We start from the raw sequence: 13,336 nt of genomic DNA, 5'->3' as shown, positions 1-13,336 counted from the left end.
TTGAAAAGTGTCATTTCATCAAGGGCAAACAGAGGGTAAAATAGTATGGTTGGCCATGGTTAAAATAATATCAAAGGGTAAAATAGTCTTTTTATCTATCTGATTACATTACTAATGTAGAGATAGAATCTAACAGTTAAACAGACTGTGCAAGCTCCTTGGGTGAATTTTCCTGTTTGGTGGGGGAAGCATTCCTTTCCATCAAGTAAAAATGTGTCTAGATATTAAGCTTAGACTTCATGCAAAAATGTTAGATGAAAGGAATTCCAGCTTGGTTAAGTTTTACCTGCTGCTAAACTTCCCCCAGTCTCATGCTACCCTTTTGAAGTAACTCAGTACCACGCTGTTCTATTGCTCTCAGCTTTCCTGCCCCCCACATAACATATTTTAGTTTGACTTTTACGCTGCAGCCATTCCTGTGAGACCAATTACTGACTTTTCATATTACACAGACGTTCAGTTTGCCATCTCGGACACAGTCACTGGTGTATGGAGTATTCCATTCCAACCTCTGCACAGTGCTCCCAAAAGCAAAGCCACTCACGAATGCCTAGAACATTCCCTGCTCCTACCTCCCCGTACGGAGGCTGTTTCAGCACCACAGAACAGCATGCGTTTACATAGTCATTCTTCTTGAAGTTTACATAAAGTTAGCATCCAGAAAAGCTGATGGATTAATAAAGGTATTCAAACAATGAAACACACCAAATGTACTGTACATAGAGGACCTGTGCAGATTTCTCTACTCTTCTTTAGAACAATCCAAACAGACTATATATGAAGTTAAGAATGAAGTTCACAGCATCAGCTTTAATGGCAGATTTTGCAAGCACACCATCCTTGAGCCAGGAACAAGACATGTACATTTTACATTGTTCTGCTGATCAGGGTATAACCAGTAACGGGCAATCACATTTTTCAGTCAGCTACCAGTTCTCTAAATCAACCAGTTCTCCACAACATAACAGTTACACTTTTATTTCAACAATCTTGATGCCTCTATTTATTAAGAGAAGACTTTGCAAGGTTAAAATCTCTCATGTTCTGCATACGCTCTCTATTGTCTCAGGTCTTAAACAATTTTCCACAGCAGCCAAATGCTATTGAAATTGTATGTTTAAATTGAACTCTGACAATGACATCTTCAAGAAACAGAAGTATGAAAAGATGGGGTATAACCAGAAAAAAATAATTGCTGAACTAAATTGACTGCAGCCACCCTTTTAACAAATTGTTTAAGTGTATTGAGGCTCACTTCAAGTATATAAAATGAAGTCATCAATACACTGTTCCAATACTTACCTGTGCAACATAACTGTAAAAGAAAACCTAAAAAGGTATTAATAATAAAAAACCCTGTTATGATCCCATTCTTCTAACATGCAACAATATTTTCTAGTGTTAGTACCTTTGCCAATATTCCTTGGAGGTAGAGGAGGTGCACTGCTTGTGACAGGAACTGCAGGCTGCATGGGAGGTGGGCTGCCACTGAGTATTGCTCCATACGTTTCGTTCTGTAATATACTTGGCATAAATCCTCTTTGCTTGTCCTTAGCAATGTTTGCTGCATCTCTTGCCAAGGATGCTACATTAGGCTGAAGTTGGTTTGATCCAAGCTGATAGAAGCTGACGGGCCTGTCCTCTCTCCGATTGGGACTGGGTTGCTTAAACACAAGAACAGAAGTACTCACTGATGCCATATCAGCTCTACTAACTTTATTTAGTAGTTGATAGAAAGTCATTAGCTTTTAGAAAGAAAAAATGACTTCTAAAATGCATTTTTGTTACTTTTAATATATAATCTGAAACCTACATTCCACCCTCTTCAAGACAACGTAATTGTGGACATTAACAACAACAAAATTTCAAAACAATTATAATTTTCTCATTTTCTCCTGTAGTACACTCCTATAGGATAATACTGTATTGTTATACACACAGGACTATACTTCTATAGGTAGTCAATATAGATATTCAGGCTGGATCAAGTAAATTTTCCCTGCATCAAAGTATCAGGCAAAATTTTCAAAATTAAATAAACAATAGAAAATCCTAAGCCTCATCTGAAGTTCAGCAGCGCTAGATCCCAAATAGATGATTGTGATCTCAAAAACTGGACACACCTGCATCTAAGTATTCTGCCTGTAGCTCAGCCTACAACAAATTAGGAGCCAAAACTTTTCATGAGCTCTTTTTAGCTCACTAATATCTCTGGACAAGTTCGGGAGATTACTTCAGTTGGCAGCTTGGATGGAACATTGCTCATCTCATGCACATAATCAAATGAGATCTAATTAGCTGTCTTTGAGATTTACAGCAAGTCATCTGCTTACTATGCACACTTAGCATTATTTTTCCTGTTTCAAGCATAGTAATTATTGTTACCAAATGATAATTAAAATAGCTGAAGCTATAAATTCATGTGACTAGTACAGGAATGGATTGTAACAATCCATAGCTCAGAGAGCATAAATATACCTTTGGAAATAGTGTTAGATAAACACACCGGTGACATACTGTCTGTATGAAAATAAAATAACCATTTATAGTAATAGCATTTAGGCAGAAAGAAGATTTACACCAACAGTATCACAAATAAGCAATCGATTTTCCTCTGAATATACTCGATGCTTAGTCTGGATTGATCACGTAGGGCCTTTCGACATGTTAGAGCACAGCATTATATAGTTCAAAGATTTATTAGAATGATGTACGTGACAGCCAGATGCATTAATCTCTATCTTTACTTTGGCTTAGCAGCCTCGCTCCTCACTGGCTGACACCCTCCATTCCCTGCCCCCTCCCCTCTCCTGGTTCAGGCATTTGTTTCAGCCCACACTTGCTTCTGCTTTCTAAATCGGCAGAAAAATCTTTTTTTTTTTTTTTTTTTTTAATGCTGATTTAGCTTTTCACTTGTTTACCAAAGTGAAACGGCTCAATGCAAGGACAAACGTGTGCCAGAATGGAGGCAAAAGATGAGGTAGGACCAGGCAGCTGGGGTGTGGAACAGCAGCAGGAGCCAGCTGGATTGTCTTAGTCTTTTAGGTTACCCTCTCTTTTTTACGAAAAATTCTAGACTAAAAGAACTTCAATTTCAGATATGACCTTTTCTGACAAAGATTACAAAATCTATTCAATTGCTTTACCAGAAAGAGAGACAAGTGCAATAGTCTGACATCTATAAACAGAACTCTGATGTGATCCTAAGCAACAGCAGCATCGTCACTGCATCCAGTGTAGTCACAGACACTCGCCTGTGATTAATAGTCCTTAATCTCCTTTCAAAAGTCCCTGTAGTATAAGCCTATTAATAGTGGGCAGTGAAGTAGCAGATTCATTACTTTAGCCTCGTTGCTGAGTAGCAGATAACTTTCTATATCAGGTAGAGCTCAGGGACCAGCCAAAAAGAGAACACTCATCTGCAGAAGGCAATTGTCAACAGTGATGGAAGCAAGGGGAGAAACAGATCAAAAATACAAATTTAGAGTACCTCCAAAAGGGATTTGCTAGATATCTAGTTCTAAAGCACCCAAAAGGTTTTACAGCCTGAAAAAATGAAATCTTTAAAACATAACAGAAAGTTTCAAGCTATTTTAAGTTCATTATTATTGCTGTTATTATCTGGATGGTGATACAATATATAGGAATACATAAGTACTGGGATATAATATGAAAGGTCACCCAGAAGAACTGGATTTACAATCTCACAGATTCCTGCACAGGTACCAAAATTCTCACGAGAAATCTTAATTCTCAGAAGGTAGCAATCGAGCTTTGAGAGGGATGGCTCCTGACATCTTATTTGCTCTTCGTTGCTAACTTTAGTTCAAGTCAGGCACCAGAGGTAATGGCTACCTGGGATTAAAGAGACAGGACATGGGGAAAAGAATCACGCAAGCAAGGTCTTGCAAAAAGGGTACTTTGCAACAGAAGAAACTTATTGGTCTCAAAATTAGTCTTCAAAACATTAAGCCAATTCAATGGTCTGATGACACAGCATTTTTAAAAGACATTCTGTGAGGATAAAGAAAATGAACCTATGACTGATAATATTTCTGAAAACAAAGAAACACCCAACACACAAGACGTGGTTTTATATTATTAATTAAGTATTAGCAACTCCTCATGCCCTAGCTGAGATGGGCGACTTTGCAAGAGAAGCATTACAATGCTAAAACTCATAGAAAGAAGATAAATTTCATTATCCAGAGGAGAAAGGGGGTTTTGTTAGCTACTTTCAAGATAAAAAAGGTTGTGCTAACATATGAAGATTAAATAATATAAAGCCCATTGTGTAGTCTTTGCAATTTGTAAAGGAAGCAGAAAAAGCATAAGCAATTGTCCCGGTTTAGGGTGGAGCAGAGCCAACGTTGTGTTCACTGACAGAGGCTCTTGCTCCCCCTCCTTGCTGGGGCAGCCAGGGCCAGCTGACTTGGGGGTTTACCCCATGGAGGGGTTACACCTCTGGGGAGGAGGGGACAGATCAGGTGACCCAAAACTGACCCATAGGGTATCCCATCCCATCCCATCCGCTCAGTATGAAAGCTGAGGGATCAAAGGGGTGAGGTCTGCTCCTCTTCAAGGAGTTTTCTTCCATGACTGATGTCTGAGGGGGACCCTGCCAGTTTGTCTGCCTTGATCCCCATCAGTGAGTTCTGGAATCCAGTTCCCATTCTCACGGAGTCCAGTCTGGAACTTTCCCAGGGTCTGCCAGTGACATCTTGCTGGGCAACTTGATACAGTTTTGTATATTTATTTATATATATTGTATCTATTTCATTATTTCCTTTTTATTTTTAATATTTCATTAAAGTAGTTCAGTTGTTCCTGAACTCATAACTCTCTCTCTCTTCTTCTTGGAGCAAGAGGTGAGGGAGAACATTTGTCATCGTGTCATTGGCCAACCTGGCCTAAACCACCAGGGCAATTTTAACACTGCACTCACAAAAAGAACAAAAAAGTGTGCAATATTTATATGAAATACTTCAAATTATAAAGTTTGAGAATGTCACTAGTATTTAGGAGCCTATACATAATTTCAAATTATTTGTCTCCTAGAAATCCAAACCATTTTTAAGTGTTGTTCAGGTATTAAAAAAATGGTAGTTTGTTCACTGTTTATTTAAGTGTTCAAATACTTTTTGAAGTCGGTCCCCAAATTGAGAAATTAGATTTTGAAAATGCAATGAAATTCCTATGCTACTGGAATACTTCGTACTATGACCATCCTTTGAGATATTCAAAAGCCATTTGAACATGGTCCTGGGCAAGCAGCTCTAGGTTACCCTGCTTTAGCAGGGCGGTTGGACCAAATGACCTCCAGAGGTCCCTTCCAACCTCTACCATTTTGTGACTCTGGACTCAAAAGCACCACAACATCACCAGAAATTTCAGGTATGAAAAGGGAGGAAAACCAAGAACATACTTAAATGAAGATTCAGAATAAAGACCCTACTCTGCTATTAATATACAATGTAAGTTACACTGAAGACAAACCAATACATAAACTGTTCCAAAATTGAAGCCATCAACAGGAGCTGTTTCACAAACATGAGGTACCTCTCTTTGTAAAGGCAATTTCCCTCTCATGTTAGTTCTTCACTTCATCTGTCAGATGACAAATCTAAATATTCCTTATGTATTGAAACAAATTACTGACTCCTTTAAGAAAAAGGTATGACATCTGGCTAATCGCAACTTGATCATCACCGCATGGTCATGTTTTATACTTTATATTACAGAGTAAAAAAGAAGACAAACTATAATTTAAGGAACTAGAATTTAAGCTACTACATTTTACTACAGAACTTTATTTCACAGTATCTTCATATCTATAGTAAAAAATATTGTTATTGAAATCACTATGAACATCATGCCTACACAGATATGTGTACAGAAAAATAATAACGCATTGATACAAACCTGCAGCTTTTCATCCACATCATCATCACTTTCATCCAGATCTTCATGGAGTAACCGCCATTCATATTCGACATGAACATGAGAATTAAATCTTCCGGACAGTGCTTGAGTAAGCTGAGGGGAAAAAAAAAAAAGACTGTTGATACCTATGTTTTGTGCAGCACATATTTTAAAACAACATATTTAAAACCAAACAAAAACCACATACAGAAGGAACTTTGGTTTCTAAGTACAAATATAACTGCAATCTGTTTTTAAAATAAAAGTAATCTGGAAAGTTACTGCACCGGGGCAAGTTTAAAGAATTAAGCTCTCTGACCAAACATGACACACATAAATCAAAAGCAACTAGGCTTTTCATTAATGATTGTAGATCCATTCTCAATTTTCTGATAATAAGCACCACATCCTATTTTCCTTGATTTGGAAATTCCAAGTCAATGGCAGGGGTTTTTTTAGTCAGATTCACATATCGAGAGGTCTTGACCCCACTAATCCATTTTTCTTGCTCACTAAAAGTAGTGATGGCAGCCAACTTCTCTTCGTAGAAACACAGAATGGTTTGGGTTGGAAGGGACCTTGAAGACCACCTAGTCCTTCCTCCCTGCCATGGGCAGGAACACCTTTCACTAGATCAGTTTGCTCAAAGCCTCATCCAACCTGACATTTAGTGCTTCCAGTGATGGGGCATCCACAACTCCTCTGGGCAACAAGAAAATGGCCATTGTCCATGGCCTTCACCCATAAAAGGTACTTAAGTGATTAGATTTCAATGGGAAGTCAGGCACTTGTGGATCTGGGACTACTAGCTCAAATAGAAACATCCCCTGGACTCAAGAAATTTCGCATTTCCAAAGCATCTAAAAAGAAATATAATTTTCTTCTTAAAAGCATATAACTTGATATAAGCATATAACTATTCCTAAGCATACAACTATTCCATCTGGAATACATTAATTGAATATTCAAACTGTAAACTGTTAAATATCCAGATGTGATTCTGCTTATAAATGCACAAACACACAGAAAGATGCAATACTTACCAACTCTTCACAGTGAGTATGTTTTAAGCGTTTAGCTATATCAAGTGGTGTCTCTCCTGATTCATTAGCTATATTACAGCAAGAAAATAAAGTTAATATGATAGGCATCACTATTAATATAGCCGTTACTAAAGAGAAAGACAAACCTTCAGGTACAAAGTGAACTACTAGACCAATACACTCCAAAATTTATCTCTTCCCTTCATACCAACCCTCTGACCATGACAAGCAGCAGCAACTCAACATGCCATATAAACAGAATGATAGCCATGAAGTGGCAGCATATAACTCAGCAACAAGATATCAGCTAAAAATATTGGTACCTAGTTATCTAAATTTGTTCAAAAAGCAAGTGCAATGCATAAATCAATTTTAAACTTGAAATAGTGAACATTGATTTTTTTTTTATAATGAATATTATATTCACAGAATGATGATAAACAATTGAGGAGAAAATGCTCTTATTCCACCTTCACTGTTTCTTATCTGAAGCAGTGACAAACATGAAATTGAAGTACACATTACCCTTTTACCTATTTCAATAGAAGCCTTCCCTCTCAGCAGCAGTTTGAGGCACTCAACGTTGTCTGTCAGGCAGCAATAATGCAGGGCTGTGCTACCTTTACACGTTTGCTTATCTAGATTGCCACTGTTGGAGTACAAGAAAGAAGAAAAAAGCTCATTAAATTTAGTTCTTACCCTGTATTAATAAACCTCTCTCATTATAAGATTTTCAAAGAATAAAATTACATTTGAAAATACTATAATTAGATCTAGTATTTGTATTCATTTAGTATTTGTATTACTTGACATAAAACCAGTATCAATAACATTTTGGTAATTTTCCATACACTTACCTGTTCTGCACTAAAAAATCAACTATATGAAGGGATGTTCGATCAACTGACCTAACAGCAAGGTGAAGTGCGGTTTCATCTTGCTCCTAAGAATAAAATAAAAGAACACATTTGTTTCTTCTGTTCTACAGAGAAGCAGAAATTTTATTAAGACATAAATTAGGTCAATTAAAACATTTAATTTCAAAATATTCAGACATGCTGCCATTAAAATAACTCTTGTGAAGATATTTATTGATTCCCCTTTTGTTCCTTTAAAGCAAACAAACAAGTGGGTTGAAAACAAATAGACTGTTGAATGTTTAATGTAATCTTTAATGCTTTAATACATTTAAAATCTGATAGTATTTGTAAACAATTTTAGATTAGACTATTTAATATCCTCTTTTGTTATTGTTAAATTACATCATCAAAAGGACAAGTGTTCAAAACAGTGTTTCAAATAATAAAAAATAATCCTTTTTAATTAAAGAAAGCATATTGCACTTACTACTATTTGTCTAGTAAAATTTACAACACTTACATGGCCATTGGCCAGCGGAATTTTTTCTGTGAGATCCACACCGTCAGCATATACTTGGACTAATCCAAGAATGTCTCTTGATTTGACTGCTTCACAAAGAGCATGTAATTTAGCTGCATTGTCAGCATGCTTTTTCCTTGCATATTTTCTCTCAATGTACTTGGCAGTAATATAATCTTTTCTTGCATTCCTGAAATTGAATATAATTTACTTCTATAACATTTAGCAGAAGATACACATTAGGATTTCCATAAATACATGCAAGTCATTTGAAATAAAATCTGAGAAAGACTATTTCTCATTCATTATGATAATTTTTCTTTTAAATATGCATGTAAGACATGCAGTCTCGTATTTCCAGTATGAAATGTAGCTACAGAAGATGTACCAAATATTCAATATGAAGACAGACCATGAATTTTCCCCTCTGAACTCTGGTGTGTAGTTGAGATCAAGATTACCCAGCCCTACATAGAGAAGATAGATGAGAGCTGTTGATACCTACTTCTCTTCTTATCCCAGCAAGATAGGAGCTTACCAGCTCCCAGGATGTACACAATATTACACAGATAACATTTAGCAAAGCCATACTTTGTCCTCTAGATACCATATAATGGGTAAAAAGGAAAAAAAAAACCACAAATAATAACAAATTGAACCAAAGGATAGCTCTTCTTCCCAAAGTATACAACAGTGTTCCTTCAAAGTTTTTAAAAAGTGTTTGTCTTCAGGTTCTCATTTCATTAAAAAAACCCAAAATTTGATATTTAGCTATATCAAACTAAATGATTTTTTTAAAATATCATTTTTAGAAGTCTTCTTATACTAAGTAAAATTATTAATTTTTATTGTTAGTATTATTATTCTGTATTATTGATAGCGCTAGTAAAAAATTATTTGAACTGCGTGGTTTAACATTGGTTCTGTCAGAATGGTGAAAGACCAGATAATGTAAAATCAGCTTAATCCAAAGCCAATTCTTCTGCATTTGTTTCTGCATCGTTTACTAGCTCTTTTCCAGTGGAGTGGTACCCAGCCAAGTAGGCAGCTGTCCTTGCTGTGTCTCTGCCGTCACAGTTCAGTGTTTTCGAGGAATTCAATTAAACGTTCTGTCTTTATTCCACAGTCACAGACATGACTCCCAGGTGTAGTTTCTAAACACCAGGTGCTTCGGTATCTTTTAGGTAAAATGTGTATCTGATTCCAATTCCTATTTTGTGTTTAAATAGCACAAAATAAATAGCTATGTTTTTAATCCCTACCCTTGTGTGTCTTTAAAATTCCCAACAAGTCAGGCTTAATTTGTTCTGTCCCACAAATCATGATTCAGAGAGTTGGTAAGATAATCCTTACTATTAGGGGAGGCACGATCAGGTAAAGTTCAATAAAACAGACGTGCAAAGCATTAGAAAAAAGATTTATCCCTTGGCTATAAGGCTATATATAAGACATTATGCATCTTCCATGTCCTGCTGGTGCAAACCATAATGGCACAACCCATTAGCGATATTAAATTAAATGCCTGCCTTTTTCAGTAGTAGTGGCTCTTTACTTACATATCACTGCTTGGATTAGGTTTGACCGTCTCATCAACTGGCAGACAGAATTCCATAATCTCATTAAACCCAGCATTCCCAATATTCTTTGCAAGCTGTTAAAAAAAAAAGAAAATAATCCACAACTCGCTTAATAAACACGTTCAGTTACTGGCCACACAAATAAATACTACTGGGAGGACAAGGGGAAATGGGAGTTGGGGCTTTTTGTTTCTGATTCCCGATTCTGCTACTATGTCAGCGACCATGAACAGATTAGGTACCTTTTTGGATGTCAGTTTTCAGCTGTAATTTAATACACAAACAAGTAATTGCAGAATAATCTAGCAAGATACCAGTTCATACGATAAATGCAAAATACTTTGTGCTGGTTAAGAACACAGATATGAACTGTCACAGAGCAGCTGATATCTGGTAACCTTTTTGTGTAGCAAAGATGGATACATTTTCTTCCTTTGAGGATTAAAGTTCTCTTCTAAAATAATTCTAAATAATTAATGGCATAAGTATTTGTGAAGTTCTTCAATTTTTAATCTGAGGGGCACATTTATATGTCAAACAGCTGTGTTTTTTTAAAAGCAGCCAAGGGTAAAAAGACTTGGAAACACACAAAAAAATGAAGCCTCTACTAATTTGAATTCTAAGATCAGGTAAAGTTTACTGTAAGACACTATGTTCCAGGAGGTTCCCTTAAAATTGACAAATTAAACTTTCTTACATTACATTTATCCAGATGCAACTTTCAGGATTGGAACAACTTATCATTAAAGAACGTATCATGGCAAAAATATACTTGTGTTGGAAGTATTTTATAGTACTATTTTTAAGTTAATTAAAGCAATCTGATTACCAAAAGTTCAGATGTTCCCAGCACATCTAATGTAAGTGATTGCATCCTGGAATAGTGAACACCAAGTTCTCTATGGATTCCTGAGCATTCAATGCAAGTTAGAATTCCTAAATTTGTTGAAAGCCAGGTAGGATCTGAAACAGAAAACACCCACAGAATTAAAATTTCTTCAGTTAATTATTTCCTTCTGGAGAATGTAGTATACAGAAAGGAAATTCTGTAAAATAAGATTCCTATACGTGAATTATCAGGTTTTTTAATTTATGTTTTTACATATACTCTATCGGGCAACATAAACCAGGATTTTTTAATGGTGAAGGAAGTGAAGATCATTTTATTTTATTGTTTTGGTAAAAGACAGTGCTCTCCAGGGGAGCTGCTCAAAAAGTCCAGTGTGTGACACATTCTCAATTGGGGGTAGAGGTGCAGTTTAAACTGAAATAACAATGTCTACAGGTCTGGGTTTTTTTTTATTTCAAGTACAGACTTTAGATTAAGTGAAGCAACAGTGATTCTGAAGTACACACAGCACCACCCTACAATGAATTCTCACTCAACTATTTCAAAGCTACTAAAGCTCGTTCCTCTCCTCCCATTACCTTTGCTTGTCTTTTCTCCTGGTATTTTGCATTCTTCCTATAACACTCCCTTAACTTCCAGACAAATAATTAATTTCTGAAGATAAAGACAGCTTAGAAATTAATTTATTTGATAAAGGTTTGGTAGTAGCTATTTAAAGACAGCAGGATTGACTCTTCCCATAGTTTTATAAGGTATCTATTGCTGGAAGTTACTATTGATTTATAAAGTGCATACAGCTTCAGATCTGATGTTTTCAGCTACAGTTTCGGGTAAAAAAATCCCACCTAAGTCCTGCAGTGCCTCTGTAACATAAAAGAACACAGGAAACGGCAGGATTTAAAAAATAATTTTAAGAGGATTAAAGTAGAAAATCATCGATAAAAAACCCAACACTGCAAACCATAGTCAGCAGGTGCATTCTTTTCCAAATGAGCACAGTCTTAGACAAATGCCCTGGCTCACACTCAAAGTCAAACATAACAAGTGAAAAAAAGGAGAGAGGTGTATTAGGAAAAGGCTTGAAGTATCTTACTGCTGTCCAGTTTTACCTAAACCTTACATCAAGTATGGGCTAATAAAATAAATTCAGGTCATTTATATAAGCAAAAGTTACAATTAGCAAAATACATGGGAGAAAAATAAGCTTCTTAGTAACTTTTCTCCCCACTGACAGTACGCATATAGCAAATCAATCTTATTAAAATAGCACAATTAAATTGTTACCATATTCTACTATGTGTATAATCTTTTGTGAAATAAAAAGTGAAAGCATAAAACATCATCTTAAATACTCTCATGAGACATAGAATTTTTACCAATTAGAAATATGCTTAATTGAGTCACCTTGTGCTCCACAGTCACAACACACATCATTTCCAGTCATCCTCTGGACTTCAGATATAATTTCTTTTGTCAGTTCCTGGACAATATTATTTTCTCCTGTGTTATCATCTCCTTTGAATGCATTATTTAAAGCTTCCTCTTTGCTGTTTTGTAGCACAGATGTCCATCTAAAATAGCAGTAATATTTTGCTATTAAATGTTTCAGCACTTCTAAAGTTCAAGGTAATGTCTCAGTAGAATACCAGTACCAAAAACAAAATTAGCAAAGTAACTCACATTTGACATTCCTGTTCATCCTCTGCTTGAAAGTGGTAGGTTCTGTCATCTGCACAATAAATAATTCATACACCAATTAAAAAAAAAAAAAGATTGAAAAACTGATTTTGCAAAAATCTCTCAGAAAAATCTAAAATGAACTGATGTATGACTCCTGAGCTTTCCAGTCTCATCACTGGAGTGCTGACAGGCAAAAAGTCTATCAGTCTTACTACCTACGGTTCATTTCTGTTTACAACCACGTTTACATAAGGTGGCTCGTTGCTCTTTAAACAGGAACTGTTTTCTTCAGTGCTGCACTTCTATCGCATAAGCAAGAGCATAGTAATTTTTCAATGTTCTAGATATAACCTCAATAATCACAAGTTTTAAGTTCTGCTGGGGAGGGGTGTGTATGAGATGAGTATAGAGTCCATATTTATCTGTGTGTATGAGAAAGATTTGAAGTTTCCAAATGAGCTCTTAAAACCACAGTAATCAAAAATGGCAAGACAAATTTGCCAGACACAAAGTCCAAACTACAATTAGAACAAGCTGTTTCAATTAAATCAAGACAAAAAATTTCAATTTATTACTACTTTCATAATTCTAAGCATTATTATCATAGTGTACTAATAAAGAAAAAAGTACAATGCTTTTTAAGTTTATGAAAGAAATGAGATATGATTCCTAAAGTTTGAAAAATATTCAGGCAAAGGTATTGAAAGATACTTTCAAACATGGAAAACGTTAAGAGAGTGAGGATACATGAAAGGACAGAAAGGAAATAGATAAAGAATGAGAGATTTCTATCCTGCCATCATACAGAAATTTACAGTTTTAAAGAACAAGGAATGTTTTAAAACTCTATAGCAAAACAAAGTGAAAAAGTGATCTGGAGAAGA

General features: G+C 35.7%; 1 protein-coding gene across 2 annotated transcripts in view; it reads right to left on the bottom strand.

The window, feature by feature from the left end:
- Window positions 1-13,336, bottom strand: part of ASAP2 (ArfGAP with SH3 domain, ankyrin repeat and PH domain 2) — a 66,876-nt gene that overhangs the window by 12,998 nt on the left and 40,542 nt on the right. For both annotated transcript variants that reach the window (XM_014956882.1, XM_014956883.1), the window contains exons 13-22: window positions 12,453-12,501; window positions 12,177-12,343; window positions 10,752-10,885; window positions 9,902-9,996; window positions 8,346-8,535; window positions 7,823-7,908; window positions 7,499-7,614; window positions 6,966-7,033; window positions 5,923-6,036; window positions 1,409-1,664 (exon numbers count right to left, since the gene is read on the bottom strand). In XM_014956882.1, the coding sequence (XP_014812368.1) occupies window positions 1,409-1,664; window positions 5,923-6,036; window positions 6,966-7,033; window positions 7,499-7,614; window positions 7,823-7,908; window positions 8,346-8,535; window positions 9,902-9,996; window positions 10,752-10,885; window positions 12,177-12,343; window positions 12,453-12,501 (1,275 nt within the window). The remainder of the gene's footprint in view (window positions 1-1,408; window positions 1,665-5,922; window positions 6,037-6,965; window positions 7,034-7,498; window positions 7,615-7,822; window positions 7,909-8,345; window positions 8,536-9,901; window positions 9,997-10,751; window positions 10,886-12,176; window positions 12,344-12,452; window positions 12,502-13,336) is intronic.

Source organism: Calidris pugnax, unplaced genomic scaffold (assembly GCF_001431845.1).
Source record: "Calidris pugnax isolate Ruff unplaced genomic scaffold, ASM143184v1 scaffold171, whole genome shotgun sequence".
Taxonomy (NCBI): Eukaryota; Metazoa; Chordata; class Aves; order Charadriiformes; family Scolopacidae; genus Calidris; species Calidris pugnax.
The sequence above is the reverse complement of the archived record's forward strand: the minus strand, read 5'-3'. Positions and strand labels throughout refer to the sequence as shown.